The sequence below is a fragment of the Macaca nemestrina genome, chromosome 1, assembly GCF_043159975.1.
Source record: "Macaca nemestrina isolate mMacNem1 chromosome 1, mMacNem.hap1, whole genome shotgun sequence".
Taxonomy (NCBI): Eukaryota; Metazoa; Chordata; class Mammalia; order Primates; family Cercopithecidae; genus Macaca; species Macaca nemestrina.
In genome coordinates this window covers 222,817,623-222,835,414 of record NC_092125.1, presented here as the reverse complement: position 1 = coordinate 222,835,414, position 17,792 = coordinate 222,817,623, and the positions used below count along the sequence as shown (strand labels likewise).

General features: G+C 41.2%; 1 protein-coding gene and 1 non-coding gene across 3 annotated transcripts in view; one reads left to right on the top strand and one right to left on the bottom strand.

Moving 5' to 3' along the window:
- The window catches only part of LOC105473151 (mechanistic target of rapamycin kinase), a 149,702-nt gene that overhangs the window by 96,844 nt on the left and 35,066 nt on the right, over nt 1-17,792 (bottom strand). For both annotated transcript variants that reach the window (XM_011726788.2, XM_071100808.1), the window contains exons 20-24: nt 5,931-6,017; nt 3,215-3,382; nt 2,621-2,733; nt 2,137-2,299; nt 640-732 (exon numbers count right to left, since the gene is read on the bottom strand). In XM_011726788.2, the coding sequence (XP_011725090.2) occupies nt 640-732; nt 2,137-2,299; nt 2,621-2,733; nt 3,215-3,382; nt 5,931-6,017 (624 nt within the window). The remainder of the gene's footprint in view (nt 1-639; nt 733-2,136; nt 2,300-2,620; nt 2,734-3,214; nt 3,383-5,930; nt 6,018-17,792) is intronic.
- LOC112425125 (U6 spliceosomal RNA) lies at nt 16,957-17,063 on the top strand. The gene has a single exon (XR_003016140.1). It is a non-coding gene; the product is annotated as a U6 spliceosomal RNA (small nuclear RNA).

The window sequence follows — 17,792 nt, the reverse complement described above, 5'->3', positions numbered from 1 at the left end:
CTACTTTGAGATAGGGTCTCACTTTGCCACTCAGGCTGGAGTGCACTGGTGCAATCACAGCTCACAGAGGCCTCAGGTGATCCTCCCACATCAGCCTCCTCAGTAGCTGGGACCACAGGTATCCGCCATCATGACCAGCTAATTTTTTGTATTTTTTGTACAGATGGAGTTTTACTATGTTGCCCAGGCTGGTCTCAAACTCCTGGGCTCAAGTGATCCACCTGCCTTGGCCTCCCAAGGCATAAACCACCGCACTCAGCCCCCTGCCTGTTTTTATATAGCCCAAGAGCTAAGAAGGGTTTTTATACTTTTAAATGGTTGGGGGTAAAAAAAATCAAAAGAAGACTGATATTTTGCAACACACAGAAATTGAGAGAATCAAATTTAGGTGTCCAAAAATAAAGTTTTAGTGGAATGCAGCCAGGCTCATCGTTTACACATCGTGTGTGGCTGCTCGCAGGCTGTAGAGGCAGAGCTGAGGAGTTGCAAAAGAGACCACGCAGCCTACAAAACTGGAAAAAGTTTGCCAATCCCTAGTTTAGAGCTAAAAAGCTACACAAACTCCCATAGCCAAGATTACAAGAATATCAAGTAGTAAAGACAACAGGGACTTCAGAACAGAAAGGAAGTATAGTTCACCTTGACAATTCTGCAGATGAGCACATCATAGCGCTGATGATTGATTCGGTGTCGCACCAGAACTTTATTCACCATTGGAATGAAAATTTGGTACTAAAACAGGAGGGGGAAGAGATCAGAAACTATCATTTTGGAGAGTGGAAAAAAAGTAGAGGAAAACATATTATACAACTACATTATGACCATTTCTTCTGGGTTTGTGACTAGCTCTATGATATTCAGAAGAATCCTTCTTCCCATCTCCTGCCATAATCCTAGTTTAAGTCCCCATCATCTGGTTTATGATGGTGGCCTCTTGAGAGATCTTTGCTTCTGCCCTTGCCCCCACAGCCTATTTTCCCACATGGCATTGACAGTTATCATCTAAAAATATTAAGTCAGATCTTATTTTTCCTGTGTTCAAAGTCCACCAAAAACTTCCGGTCTTGCTCAGAGTAAAAGCCGAAGTACTTACAATGGCCCACAATAGTGATTTGCATATTTTAGTGGGCATCAGAATCACCTGGACAGCTCATGAAACCAGATTGCTGGGCTCCACAGTTAGAGCATCTGATTCAGCAGGTCTCAGGTGAGATGAGGTCTTGCTGTTGCCCAGGCTGGAGTGCAATGGCACAATTATGGGGGTCACTGCAGTCTGGAACTCCTGGGCTCAAGCGATCTCTCCGCCTTAGCCTCCTGAGTAGCTGGGACTACAGGCACATGTCCCTATGCCTGGCTAATTTTTAAATTTTTTTTTGTGGAGACAGGATCTTGCTACGTCTGGAGCTGGTCTCCAACTCTTGATCTCAAGCAATCCTCTTGCCTCAGCATCCCACGTTGCTGGAATTACGGGTGTGAGTCACTGTGCCTAGCTCAAGAATCTGCATTTCTAACAAGTTCTCAGGTATGTAGATACTGATATTGCTTGTCCAGGAATTATACTTTGAGAGCCACAGGCCTACAAATCTAGTCTCTACTATTCTGCCTTATCTCGGTCACCTTAACTCCAAGTACTTCCCCGTTGCTCGCTCCTCTGAGATCACACTGCTCTCCTGCTGTGCCCTGAACTCTTTGAGCAAGCTGCTGCCTCAACCTTAGCACTTGCTATTTCTTCTCCTTGCACCCAATTCTTTGCAACTGAGCCTTTATTTTATCTAGGTCTCTGCTTAAGTGTCAACTGATCAGAGGTCTTCTCTGTCTATCCTAAATAAAGAGCACTTCTCTTCACTTCAACCCATCACTCTTAAGAAACAAACTGTTTATTTGCTTTGCTTCATTAGGATGGAAGCTCTATGAGAGCAAAGACTTTATTCTTTTTACCCTGTTATCCCCAGAACGGCACTTAGCTCACATAGGTTGCTCAATAAATGTTTGCTGAACACATGAAAAAAAAAAAAGCAAATAATTCCATGTTCTCTGATGGTGGCTGGCATCAGACAAAGTATGAGTGGCTCACAGACAAAGTCTTCTTTCCAAATAAGGCAGAAGAGCACCTGTCTGTCCAGACTCCCATCTTACCTTCTTCCCCAGTTGAAAAACAAGTGAAGACAGCGTGTCCATGGCTGTGGAGCGCAGTTCTGGGCTCTGGTCCAGTGTTCGAACAATAGGGTGAATGATCCGGGAGGCATAGTCAGTGAAATCCAGGGACTCCGTCAGGCGGTCCACAGTCTCTAGCGCTGCCCTACAACAATCGCTAACATACAGTAACTGCTAACACACAATCTCCAAGGAAGAGACGTGACTGAGGGTGAGCTTAACAATCAGCACCAAAGGGATGGGAATGAATGGCTTCTAAGGTATTTTGGATGACATGGATCCAACATTTATTCCAATGGGATAGGGACAGTTAAGATTTCCATAAACCTGGGATATTTCTAGACTAAAATAATGCGAGTTGAAACAACAAAAAAATAGAAAGATGGCCTGGGAACTTAAGAAACAAACATTTTCAACAAAACATTAACAGCTTAATGATTGCTAATCCGAAAGGGGAGGTGCTCACTTTCGAGATGGCAGTGGAGCTTCAGGGGCATCAAACAACTTCACAATAGGAGGCAGCAGTAAATGTAGGTAGTCATCCAGGTTGGCGCCAAACAGCTGGATTGCAGCCAATAACTGCAAAAGGGAGCAAAAGCATGGTGATGAATAGTCATGTCCCAAGTATCTAAGGACACGCAGCAGGTGGTGGTGAGGATAATTCAAAGTTCTGAGGGGACTGGGAAAAGCCTTTATTAAATGGCCTTGAACTATATCCTTTTGGTAGTACTTTCTCCCCCTCATTTTATTTGCTTACATATTACTTTGCTTTCTCTGTGCTTATTTGAGTTGATAAGGAACCCGTTGCTGGATAATAAAGAAAATTAGTCTGGGATAAAATATTTGCCAAGATTAATCTATTGAAAGAGATAAGGATAATCAAGAGAGGATTATAGACATTCTGTAAACTGCACACATTGGGTATTAGTATTCTTGGGATTCTGTCTTATGGAGTGGGCATCAACCTGTCACTCAGAACGAGGTCTCAGCTTTTAGCTGATCACCCAGGGATTCAGAGGCAAGCAGAAAATCTCTCTGGAGGATGACATAGGCTACTCACCTTGATAGAGACGATGCGGCCTGGGCTGTTGTCATGCATGAAGACACGCAACATGTGTGGGATCAGCTGGGGCAGGTAAAGCTTAAATTCACCCCCAAGAGCTACCACAATTTGCTCAATGAGAAGAATGATCGTGCTCTGAATTGAGGTATTCATGACCCAGAATTCCTACAAAGAGAGAAAAGTCAGAGGAGCTGAGTCAGGTCCCTTTCTGCTGATATATGAACCGAGGAATCGAGATGGCCAGAAAAGCAAAACTGTAGTAAGCATGGTCTGCGCCGAGATCAACTCCTCACTCCCCTCCTCCCGCTGGGCCCTTCTTGTGTCCTGTGTTGCAGCCATACTGGACAAACTCAATTGCATTTCCCCAGATACAGGAGGCTACCTGAGTCCTCTGGGCTTTGCTCATGCTGCTTCCTCTACCTAGAATCCCACTTCTTGCTCAGCTACGCCCGGTCTTTCTAGACCTGGCTCTAGCCTCACTTCTCCCACGCAGGCTTTCTTCTTCTCCATGATCCACTTGGATCCTTCGCACTCCCTTTGATAGCGACAGCAGTTGTAAGACTTTCTTTGCTTTGCCGTCCTGCCTGTAGATTGTAGGCTACTTAAGGACAAGAAACCTCTATCTCTGTATCCCCAGAATCTATCAATCAGAGCATCTGGAATATTCTAGAATGAATAGATTACTAAGTCACTCGAAAAGCTCTGAAGTGGTCCAGGGTGGATGTGGACCTTACTTTGGTATCACCTGATCTCTACCAGAGGGTGACTCCAGTATTACAAAGATTTCCTGGCTTTTCCGGATTTAGATTTTGCTATTAATAGATAGCATCTGACATCTGTCCCCTCCCAAAAATCTATCCATCAGGCCTGAACAATGCCACAAAATGAGCCCCTTTCTATACCCACATGGTTATTTTCCACACAAGTTACTAAAATAAAAACTTGGCCAACTGGCCACAGATCCTGCCTCAGTGTTGCAAAGCAAATTAGTCCAAGCCTCTAACTCCAGGAAAAGCTATTATTTCAAATCAACTCAAAAAGACAGCTGCCTATCACCATCTTTAAGAGTTCTGGAGTAGGAGATTTAATGATAATAGAAACCCTACTAATCATGTCAACACATGAATGTTAATATTCTTGGAGCCTCTAAATAGTTTAAAGTCCATAAAAACAATGATAACTCCTCAGATAAAAGGCTTTAGAGATATAGTATTTTTATTTAAAAAGGTATCTTAAAAAGCATAATGGTTTAGAAAGTAAAAACCATACTAGAAGATGCTGATAAAACTTCCTTTCTCTCTACTTGGAGAGAAGTATTCTCTCTGAAAGAGCTGTGTTTTCTAGGTTAAAAGTGTTGCCAAAGAAACACCACAGATTTCAGAGCCTCCAGAGTTTGTCTGATGTTCATTCACTTGAACCCCACTCTGCCTTCTTTAGAGAAGGCCTACCTACCTTCCAGCTTGCATTATCATCAGTTCCTCACAGGGGATTCTCTACCTCAAAGATGCGAGGCAGCCTGCTGAGGGATGTCAGCTGGATCACTGTTCACAAAGACTATTTTCTTCCCAGGCTTGGGGGAGCTCATTAAAATGCTCAGAATCAACAGTCAAAGGAAGAGCCCCCGCTGCGCCTTCTCTATCTGGGGTGAAATGGAAGCTGCATTTTGCAGGTGTGAGGCTCCCTGCCTCACTTCCCTGTGTTTTGGTCATCAACATGTTATGACTATAATATGGTCATATTGTATCCTTGTTTAGCCCTCTTGGGGGGATTAAGTCACAGATTACTACATCCTCCTCCCCTGAGGACACTGCTTCTTCCCTTGCCCCTCCTCCCACTAAGACGAGCCACCGGCCTCTTTAGTATTCTGCCTAAATCTTCCTTGTACAGAGGCTTCTGTGGTAGGAGTCAGGGAATAGAGCAGCTTTTAATTATTTATACATGTAGGGAGGTTTATCAGTTCTGAGACCCAGGTGTTGGGAAGTTCCATTTGAAACCAGCCATTTTGATTTTAGTCCTGCTGTTTCCTCCAAACTAACTACAAAGGTCTGGTGTGAAAGAACAGAAATCTTCCAACTCTTTGAGGACATGCTGTACCTGCAAAGCAACCTTCCTCACAGAGACATTTAAATTATATAGAACAGAAGGAAAAATGATATTGCCAATGGGGTGTCTTCTGGCACCTACTTAATGCATGTTATAAAATCCTGGGACCTCAGCCTTTTCTCATGTGCCACTGCAGTCAAAAGGTGGTGTGTATGGTTTTGGAGGTAGCAGGGTAAAGCATCACCTTGTTCCTTGGTGCCCAACACGTGTCGGTCATATTTAACAGCCCTAAGAAAACCCAACCCCCAATCCCTTCATGGTTTACGAGCAGTAACGAAGAGGGCGTTCATGAGAATAGAAAAGCACCGTTGTGATATTAAAGTGAAATTGCTTTGTTGTGTGTGAGGCAAATAACCCAAGAGTCTATTTCTGGCAGAACAATTACTTCAGGATTTCTCTTCAGCCTTCGTGCCTTGTAGTTTTATACCTGGGAACCTGGAGCAACAGCCCTTCCTCCCCCTCAATATCCAGTGGGCTTTGTTCCATTTCTTGTACTAAGGCTGTAACAGCTCTACAAAGATCCATGAAAAAAATGTCTGTCATTTAAACTTGCTTCTGAGCCTTCCTTGACCCAAACATGGAAGAGGCCAAAGCATTAACTTCTACTCACTCTCATGAGGGTGACTATTTCATCCATATAAGGTCTGATGTGGCTCTTCACAAAGGACACCAACATTCCCAGCTGCTGGAACAAAAACTGAAATGGACAAGAGGTCAACCAGTTGGTATCATGAAGGACACTGAACCCCCAGGCTTACCTTAAATTCATGTGAACAAATAAAGACAACTATGGAATGGGTTTTCACACTATACCATCTACTGAGAATATATTTCAAAGACCCAAGTTTGGCTAGGTTTGGAGGCTCAGTGCTTTGGGAGGCTGAGGTGGGAGGACTGCTTGAGGCCCAGATTTCAATAACAGCCTGGGCAACATGGCGAGATCCTGTCTCTACAAAAAAGTACAAAACATTAGCTGGGCACTTGCCTGTAGTTCTAGCTACAATGGATGCTAAGGTGGGAGAAATGCTTGAGCCCAGAAGTTCAAGGCTGTAGTGAGCTAAGCACGTGCCACTGCACTCTTCAGAGTGCAGGGTGACAGGGTGAGACCCTGTCTCTTAAAAAAAAAAAAAAAAAAAAAGACACAAACTTAAATGGTGATGGTGGTGGGAACTCAAAACAATTATCAGAGGCTTTTACACACCAGGCGAGCCAGTTACTGCATAGCAGGGTCTTTGTAACCCTCATTTAACCTCCCTGTGCCCAGGCTCTTCCATGGGAAAATGGAGATAATACTTAACCTCACAGACTTCTAAGGCTTAAACGGGATAATTCATGTCAAGCACTAGAACAGGGACGTGAATACTGTTCAGTACTCAATGAATATCTGTTATCATTGAAGGATTTCTGGAATCACTAAACTTAAAAATAAACCTGAAAGTTTTTACCAACTGTAAATGTACCTTTTGCTTATTTGGCTCTAACTAATTACCACCCACTTCCTAAACTAAATACAGCTAACCCTTGATTATGGGTATTGTAGCTCATTTACAGTAATTAACTCATTACTTAGGTCTTAATTAACTATGTCTCTGAGAGATTATGAGCCAAAATAGCAAGCAAACTGGGGTAGGGATAGGATGAGGGGATTCTACTTAAGTCGGTACCTTTTAGGTGTAGGAAGAAAAGACATCCACTAAATAAAGTTGGGAATAAAGAAGGTGTGAGTAAAGAAAATCTCAACTACTTTCCAGGTTAAAGATTTGTCTTCAAAATGTAGGTTTTATTTTGTTATGATCTTCAGATAGTATTACACGCCAGTAATAAGTAGCAAATAATATTTGACACCCCTTCCAATTTTTTTTTTGGAGGCAGAGTCTCGCTCTGTTGCCTAGGCTGGAGTGCAGTGGCGTGATCTTGGCTGCAAGCTCTGCCTCCTGGGTTCAAGCCATTCTCCTGCCTTAGCCTCCCGAGTAGCTGGGAATACGGGCGCCCGCCAAAAATGCCCGGTTAATTTTTTTTTTTTTTAGTAGAGACAGGGTTTCACCATGTTAGCCAGGATGGTCTTGCTCTCCCGACCTTGCCCTCCCAAAGTGCTGCGATTATAGGCATGAGCCACCACATCCGAACCCCTTCTCCAAATTCTTACAGCTCTCTCTGCCTTTGCTTCTCTCCATTAACAAGGATAACTTAGAAAATGAACATATATGTTTTCACGCCTATCCACATCAAGTCAGGTAAGTTGGGATAAATAAAAAGCATTACTTAAAAAAAAAGTGTTATTTCAAACAGTGAGTAATGGACTTATAGTACTCATTACCCAAAGAGGTAGGATCAATAGGACATACAGGATTGGGCTCAAAGAAGAGTCTGAACATATTTCCTAATGATAACTTTGACTTCTAAGGTGATTACAGCCTGGTCACCACGTGGCACACATTTGACTCAGTAGACTCATTTCTACCTATCTCCTGGTCCCCGCCATCCCCCAAATTGAATCACTACAGTTTTGTAGTGATTCCCTATATAAATATGTATAGTGGTCCCTATACAAATATGTTATTACAGGCCTGGCACGGTGGCTCACGCCTGTAATCCCAGCACGTTGGGAGGCTGAGGTGGGCAGATCACAAGGTCAGGAGTTTGAGACCAGCCTGGCCAACATGGTGAAACCCCATCTCTACTAAAAACACAAAATTTAGCTGGGCATGGTGGCATGCACCTGTAATCCCAGCTACTCGGGAGGCTGAGGCAGGAGAACTGCTTGAACCCAGAAGACGGAGGTTGCAGTGAGCCAAGATCACACCACTGCATTCCAGCCTGGGCAGCAGAGTGAGATTCTATCTCGAAAAGAAAAAGCCTGAAAGTAGAAAACCTAAGCTGGAGGAAAACAGGCCAATAGAGATGGTGGGAAGGTCAGAGAAAACTGAGAGACAGAAAGAGGAAACAAGCTTCCTGGCCCTTGGTGCCATTTTATTAGGCACAATTAGGGAGCACTTCGGTGGCTTATTCATAAGGAGTAGCTGCCCAAGGGACATGGACAGGCAAGCACCTCAATGCTGAGGAGAGAGCTAGAGGAGCTGCCTCTTCTCCCTCTGCCTTCTACAAGCTTTCTTTTTTTCCTCGGAACATGAATATTTTAAGAGAACACAGTTTTGCTCCTGAAAATATGATGCATTAGATTTCCTCCCAAACTCCCACACTATGAAAAGCCTAAAATTAAGGCAAAAAAAATATAAACATGATTATAAGATTATTAGAACTGAAGTGGCCAGGCGCAGTGGCTCATGCCTGTAATCCCAGCACTTTAGGAAGCCAAGGCAGGCAGAACTCCCCGAGCTCAGGAGTTCAAGACCAGCCTGAGCAACATGGTAAAACCTTTTCTCTACCAAAAGTACAAAAAAAATATTAGCTGGGCATAGTGGCATGTGTCTGTGGTCCCAGTTACTTGGAAGGCTGAGGTGGGAGGATTGCTTCAGCCTTAGAGGTGAGGTTACAGTGAGCTGAGATCATGCCACTGCGCTCCAGCCTGGGCAACAAAGTAAGCCCCTATTTCAAAAAAAAAAAAAGAACTGAAGCCTCTCACATAAAGCCAGACTTTCAAAGAGCTACATATTAAGATAAATAGTGAGTTAAAAAAAAAAAAAAATCTGTCCACTGGTAAAAGGAGATAAAGAAAGTTGCCAGTTGTGATGTGGGGTCTAGGCAGAAAAATGACTCCCCTAAGGGTTCATAATTTCAGGCATCTATTGTATGGGTTTATGGATTTATTTTCACTAACTGTGTGGCCTGGGAAGCTCTAAGCCAAGAAATTAAAGTTCTCCTGGACCACCTGGCAGAAGTAAATGCATATCCTCTCTGGAGAGATGCAAATTTAGAGCAGATTTTCTAGTACTGCTCCAGGGAAAGCCCAGTTGAATATGCTATATGATTCAAAATTATAAAACACGTGAGGAAATAGACCATTACAAGCATGACTTCTCAGAAACAATACACAGAATCAGACTTCTATTATATATAGTAGAAGTCTATTTATATTTGATAGAAAATTTAGTCTGTTTAGACATCAGTACACTTCCCCCTAAATAGTTTATTGTGCATATTAATAACTTGATTTTAATCTTTACTTTCAGCCCCAATTTTTTCCTTTGAGGTACAATTTACACACAAGGAAATGCACCAGTCTTAGGGGTACCACTCAACAAATTTTGACAAATGCATGCAGATGTGTAACCTAAACCTCATCAAGATATAGAATATTATGCTATCTTCCCAGGAAGTTGGTTTATGTCCCTTCTAGTAAATCCCCACCTTATTCTCTCAAAGGCAACCACTACTCTGTTTTGTTTTGTTTCCTACCATGGATTAGTTTTGCTTGTTTAAGAATTCCATATTGAGTGGAATCAATGGCATGTTTTATTTTGTGTAAGTCTTCTTTCACTGGCAGGAAGCTTTGGGATTCCTCCATGCTGCTGCATGTATTGGCAGTTCCATCCTGTACATTGCTGAGGAGCTTTCTATTGTATAAATATACTACAGATTGTTGATTCATTCTCTTATTGATTAGTTACTGAGCTTATTCCAATTTGGGACAATTATGAATAAAACTAAGTACATTCAAAAAAAAAAAAAAAGAAAATTTAGTCTGTTTAAAATGCCTTAAAAAAAAAGTGGGAATAAGGCTGGGCGCATTGGCTCACACCTGTAATTCCAGCACTTTGGGAGGCTGAGGTGGCTGGATTGCTTGGGGACAGGAGTTCAAGACCAGCCTGGGCAACATGGTAAAACCTTGTCTCTATTAAAAATGCAAAAAAAACAAAAAAAATTAGCCGGCATGGTGGTGCACACCTGTAGTCCCAGCTACTTGGGAGGCTGAGGCGTGAGGATCACTCGAACCTGGAAGGCAGAGGCTGCAGTTAGCCGAGATCGTACCACTGCATTCCAGCCTGGGCAGCAGAGTGAGGGAGGGGACGGGAGGGAACGGGAGGGGAGGGAAGGGGAGGGGACGGGAGGGGAGGGCAGGGGAGGGCAGGGGAGGGGAGGGGAGGGGAGGGGAGGGGAGGGCAGGGCAGGGCAGGGCAGGGGAGGGGAGGGGAGGGCAGGGGAGGGGAGGGGAGGGAAAAAAATAAAAGTGTATAAGGACAAAATTCCAAAAAAGATAATACATGAGAATTTCTCAGGAACTGATAGATACCAATCCTTACATTTAGGAAGCCCTCCAAGTCTCAAACAGGATAATCAAAATAAATTCACATCTAGATATATAATAGTGAACACTTCAGGATAACAAAATAAGAAGTAAAGCCACAGAAAAAATATTATGTAAAAGGGATTCACGATTTCTCAATAGCAACAAAAAGAAGTCAGAAAGTGGGATCATATCTATAGTTGTAGAAGAACCTAGAATCATATTCTTGGCTAAAAACTAAATTTTTTATTTTAATTTTTAAATCTCCAAATGAAGATTTAAAAAGAGGGTGAAATAAAGACTTATTCAGATAAGAACAGTTTATTTCAATGAATGCTCCTAAGAGGAATTTGTACTAGGAAGAAAGAATATGGTTCTAGGAGTAAGCTCTAAGACGGAGTGATAAGACATGAAATAATACATGTGGATGAATATAAACAAACACCACATAAAACGATAATAATGTTCAATAATATGGAGGAAGAGGGCCAAGGAATGCAGTCAGTCTCTAAAACATGCTTGTCCAACTCCTGCTCTAGAAGCTAGAAAAAAGCAAGGAAATCAATTCTCCCCTAGAGCTTCCAGATGGGAACACAGTCCTATCAACACCTTGATTTTAGCCCAGTGAGACCTCATGTCAGAAATACAATCTAGGCCGGGCGCGGTGGCTCAAGCCTGTAATCCCAGCACTTTGGGAGGCCGAGATGGGCGGATCACGAGGTCAGGAGATCGAGACCATCCTGGCTAACACAATGAAACCCCGTCTCCACTAAAAATACAAAAAAATTAGCCGGGCGTGGTGGCGGCGCCTGTAGTCCCAGCTACTCGGGAGGCTGAGGCAGGAGAATGGCGGGAACCCGGGAGGCGGAGCTTGCAGTGAGCCGAGATCGCGCCACTGCACTCCAGCCTGGGCGACAGAGCGAGACTCCGCCTCAAAAAAAAAAAAAAAAAAAAAAAAAGAAATACAATCTAGAGAGCTGCAGGATAATAAATCTGTGTTAAGCCACTAAATTTGTGGTAATTTGTTATAGCAGAAATAGGAAATAATACAGGAAGGAAGAAAACAAGGTATAAAGATGGTGCAGAAGCTAGATGTTGCTGGATAGATCTTATTTATAGTTCTAGCTCTGGAACTATGTTAATGTCTTATATAACTAAAATAAAAGTTAATTTTTTTTTTTTGAGATGGAGTCTTCCTCTGTTGCCCAGGCTGAAGTGCAGTGGTGCAATCTTGGCTCACTGCAACCTTTGTCTCCCAGGTTCAAGCAATTCTCCTGCCTCAGCCTCCTGAGTAGCTGGGACGACAGGCACGCACCACCACGCCTGGCTAATCTTTGTATTTTTAGTAGAGACAGGGTTTTGTCATGTTGGCCAGGCTGGTCTCAAACTCCTGACCTCAAGTGATCCCCTTGGCCTCCCAAAGTGCTGGGGCTACAGAGGTGAGCCACCATGCTCAGCCTAAATTTTTTGTAAACTCAAGGAAATTTCTAAAAATTGAAAATAAACAGAAACAAATGAGTTTAACTATAGGCCAAGTTGGCTGCACAATCACTCAAGAAGAATATCAAGTGAAGTCTTAAACTACATTTAGTCATCTTATTGTTAACACTAACATTGGCCATTTTCTATTTACATCTATAAAAATACATATGTATGTAATCTCACTAAAAGAAAATCGGAGCTCCTTGGAAATGGCTATGCCCAGGTTTGAGTGAAATATACTTGATATGCTTGGAGTAATTTTTTTCCGCCAGAAAGCAAGAAAGTCTACTGGGCCATGTAAGAAGGACGCAACAGCCAGGGTGATCAGGATAATCTGACTGTGAAAAAGATTAGTGCCTGCAATAGACAGAAATATTACATATACATATATATATGTGTGTGTGTGTGCACATATATTCTATATATATAGAAATACTCCATATAGTGAGCTCTGATTTCTTTCAGTGAGATTACATACATATATTTTTTTATACACACAAGTAGTAAATGACCAATATTAGTTTTAACAATAAGATGACTAAATGACTTTCACTTGATATTCTTCGAGTGACTGTGCAACCAACTTGGTTTACAGTATAAAGAAAGATAAATTACATATATATATATCTTCATGAGTTCATACTGATACTCCAAAGAATAAGGGTAGGATTGGGAGGCGGGAAGGTGCCTGGGTCACCTCTGAAAAGTTGTTAGAGGCTTGACTCATTATACTAAAAAACTGATAAATTGATAAAGGTAAAGAACCATGAATGCATTTTGTTTTTCCTACATGATCTACACTTCAAATTACCTTGGTAGTTGATTATATAAACTTCTTTTTTAAAATTAAAAAAAAATTTTTTTTTTTTTTTTTTTTTTGAGACGGAGTCTCACTCTGACGCCAGGCTAAAGTGCAGCGGCCTAATCTTGGCTCACTGCAAGCTCCACCTCCTGGGTTCATGCCATTCTCCTGCCTTAGCCTCCTGAGTAGCTGGGACTACTGGTGCCCACCACCCTGCCTGGCTAATGTTTTTGTATTTTTCAGTAGAGACGGGGTTTCAACATGTTAGCCAGGATGGTCTCGATACCCTGACCTTGTGATCCGCCCGCCTCAGCCTCCCAAAGTGCTGGGATTACAGACGTGAGCCACCATGCCCGGCCTAAAAAATGTTTTAAATAAAATGAGATGGGGTCTTGCTATGTTGCCCAGGTTGGTCTCACACTCCTGGACTCAAGCAATCCTCTCATCTCAGCCTCCCAAAGTGCTGATATAACAGCTGTGAGCCACCATGCCCAGCCAAGTTCTTTATTTCTAAAGAACTTTCCAGCTAATAAATACAGAAGGAATAATCAAATTAGAAAATCCCCATTTTGGGGCACAGGTTCTCAGGACCTCCTGAGAGATGTGTCATGGAAAAAAAATTTTTTTAATAAAAAAATACATATAAATAAGAAAATCACCATTTTGCAGTCCCTGATCAAGTAATAGCTCTAGGAAATAACTACCAATGAATGCTAAAATGATTAGGAAAAAGGCTGATGGGGAACTTTATAACAAATGGATCACATGACAATATCCGAACTCACTGATTAGCCTTCACATCACTAGCAGTGGGTCATTTTGAAAGTGTCTGTTTACTAAATGTTGAAATAGGAAGTATACAGTACTGTAATCTATGAAGTATAGGAGGGAAAAGGTAAATAAATGGTGAAAGAATGATATATATCAACCAAATGCCAGATGTAGACCTTATTTGGATTTTGATTTGAATAAACCAAATTACAATGAATTTTTAAGGCAACCAGGGACACTTGAAGAAGGGTTGGTATTATATAATACTAAGAAATGACTGTTAGCTTTGTAGGTGCCATACTTGTGGTTACATGGAAAAAAGTATGTATTGGTGAAATAATATGATACCTGTAATTTCTTTTAAAATATTGCAAAAATGTACGTACATGTGTGGGGGGAAAAGGCGATGCAGGTAAGGGATAAAACTAAATTGACAAAATGCTAGTAATTACTGATGGGTATATGAGAACCTAACATAACAGGTTGTCTAGTTTATTCATGATAGAAATAGTCTATTAGAAAATGTTTACAAAATTAAAGGTGGCCAATGAGTGAAGGCAAAAGATGAAATAAAAAATTAAGGCTCAAACAAATCCAGAAAAAGACAGAAAAGAAAGATAAACAGACAAAGCAGCTGAGCGCGGTGGCTCACGCCTGTAATCCCAGCACTTTCGGAGGCCAAGGCAGGTGGATCACAAGGTCAGGAGATCGAGACCATCCTGGCTAACATGGTGAAACCCTGTCTTTACTAAAAAATACAAAAAATTAGCCAAGCATTGTGGTGGGTGCCTGTAGTCCCAGCTACTTGGGAGGCTGAGGCAGGAGAATGGCGTGAACCCGGGAGGTGGAGCTTGCAGTGAGCCAAGATTAGGCCACTGCACTCCAGCCTGGGCGACAGAGGGAGCCTCAGTCTCACAAAAACAAATAAACAAAAAAGACAGACAAAGCAGGACAAAAAGAATGCACTAAGTAAGATGGTGGAAATAAACTCAAATATGGCCAGGTGCGGTGGCTCACACCTGTAATCCCAGCACTTTGGGAGGCCGAGACGGGTGGATCACTTGTGGTCAGGAGTTTGAGACTAGCCTGGTCAACATGGTGAAATCCTGTCTCTACTAAAAATACAAAATTCGCTGGGCGTGGTAGCATGTACCTGTAATCCCAGCTGCCTAGGAGGCTGAGGCAGGAGAATCACTTGAACACAGGAGGCGGAGGTTGCAGTGAGCTGAGATTGCACTATTGCACTCCACCCTGGCAACAAGAGCAATACTCCATCTCAAAATAAAATAAAACAAATAACCCAAATATATCAGCAATCACAATAAATGCAATTGGCCTAAAATGCACTAGTTAAAAGACAAAAAATTTTTAATTGGATTAAAAAGATAATCTAGCTATATTTATAAGAGAGCATCTAAAACAATAAGTCATGAGACAGTTAAAAGTAAAAGAATTGGAAAAGACATACGCCTCCAAAAAAAAAGCTGGTGTGGCTATACTGATGTTAGGCAAAATAAATTTTAAGGTATTATTAAAGATAAGGATTACTGCATAATGATAAAAGTCAACTTACGAGGAAGGTATCAGGATTTAAAATTTGCATGCATCTACTAATATAATCTCAAAAACATATAAAACAAGATTGACTAAACTGTCAGAAACAAGCCTACCATTGTAAAGGGAGATTTTTGTCTCACTTCTCTCAGGATTGATAGATCAACCAAACAAAAATTAACAAGGACACAAAAGATTTGAACACAATAAGTAATAAGTTCAATCTAATGACTTATATAGCACCCTGTCCATAACGTTAGCAAATACACAGGTATTCCCAAGGATATAGGAAATACTTAAGAAAATCGATCAACCACTAGACCATTAAAGCAGTTCCAGCAAGCACGAAAGAATCATAAACACAATGCAATTAAGTTAGAAATCAGTATCAAAATGAGAAATTAAAAACCCTGTAAGTTTACAAATAAAATACCCACTTCTAAATAACTCAAGGGTAAAAGAAGAAATCCTAACGCTGGAAAATATTTCTGAACAATAATGAAAATACTACATAATTACAGAGCAATAAAGGAAGAATGAATTACTGATACATGGCACACATGGATGAACCTCAAAAGTTTTAAGTGAAAGAAGCCAGATGCAAAAGACCACATATTCTATGACACCAATTATATGAAATGTCCAGAAAAAGTAAATCTATAGAGATAGAAGCAGATTAGTAGTTGCCCAGGGATGAGGCAGAAACAGAAAATGACTGAAAATGGACAGTAGGTTTTTTGCTAGGGTGATTTAAATTTTCTAAAATTAGATTATTAGTGATAATTGCATAACTCTGTAAATATATTAAAAATCAATGAATTTTATGGTATGTAAATTTTATCTCAAAGTTTTAAGAAATTTTGGAAAGCAGTTAAATAATACTTGGAGTGAAATTCATAGCCTTAAGAGATAACATTAGAAAAGAAGATTGACAATGACTTAATATTCTAACACATTTCTTTTAAAAAGCAGAAAAAGGAAAATAATAATAGATCAATGAGTCAAAAGTTGGTTCTTTTTTTTTTTTGAGATGGAATCTAGCTCTGCCACCCAGCCTGGAGTGCAATGGCGCAATCTCAGCTCACCGCAACCTCCACCTCCCGGGTTCAAGCGATTCTCCCGCCTCGGCCTCTTGAGTAGCTGGGAGTACAGGCATGCGCCACCATGCCTGGCTAATTTTTATATTTTTAGTAGAGATGGGGTTTCACCATGTTGGTCAGGCTGGAGTTGAACTCCAGACCTCAGATGATCCACCCGCCTCAGCCTCCCAAAGTGCTGGGATTATAGGCGTGAGCCACTGCGCCTGGCCAATAGTTGCTTCTTTGAAAAATACTTTAACAAATCTCTACTAGAAAATTAAAACATAATCCATTCAGTTCTGGGTCATAAAAAAAGATCTTAAAAAAATTAAAACATGAGAGAACAGTGTGAACAATTTCACGTCAACAAGTTTTAACACTTACACAAAATGAACAGCTTCCTAAAAAAAAAGGAGCCAAAACTGCTTCAAGTAGATACAGAAAAGCTAAACAGATCTTTGAGCCCATAGTTAAAAAAGAGAAAATTATAGACCAATTCAATCAAGAACATAGATGCAAAAACTCTAAGTGGAACTGACATAAGATCGAAAGTTAAAAATACATTATAACCAAGGTGGTTTTAATACAAGAATGCCCGCATTCTTACATTAGAACACGTTATCAGTATGATTCAACATATTCAACACATTAAAAGACAAAAATCATATGATTATTACACACTAAAAACTTCAATACCCATTCATAATAAAACTCTTTAGCAATCTCTTTATATGAGAATATTTGACCTTTATAAACCTATCTAGTGCTAATTTTGGCAGCACACATACTAGCATTGGAACAATCTAGAGAAGATTAGCATGGCCCATATGCAAGGATAACAGGCAGATTTGTGAAGCATTCCGTATTTTTTAAAAAATAAAAATAAAATAAAATAAAAATATATCTACCAAAAAGCTACAACAAACATTATACTTAGTAGTGAAATCTTAACAGCAGTCCATTAAAATCAGGAGCAAGGTTACAGATTTCCACTACCACTGCATCTAATCAACATGGAAGTAGGCCAGGTGCAGTGGCTCACTCCTGTAATTCCAGCGCTTTGGGAGGCCAAGCTGGGCAGATAGCTTGAGTCCAGGAGTTTGATACCAGCCTAGGCAACATGGCGAAACCCCAAAAAAATCAGCTGGGTGTGGGTGTACATGCCTGTAGTCCCAACTACTTGGGTGGCTGAGGTGGGAGGATCACTTGAGCCTGGGAGGTAGAGGTTGCAGTGAGCCCATATCACCTGCTGCAACCTCTGCATCGCCAGCTTGGGCGACAGAGCAAGACCCCATCTCAAAAACCAAAAACATGGTAGTAGAGGTCTTATTACTTTTTTATTACTTATTACTTTTCCTTACTGTGTCACTAAGTGGTTTACGAGATTAAAACTAAAAAACAAAACATCCTTTTTTTTGTTTTCCCTCCCCGCCCCCGCACCAGACTATATAACTGTCTAGAGTAAAAACCTGAGAGAATTTACAAGTAAATTATTAGAGTTAGTAAGAATTCCGGCTGGGCGTGGTGGCTCATGCCTATAATCCCAGCACTTTGGGAGGCTGAGGCAGTTGGATCATTTGAGGTGAGGAGTTCAAGACC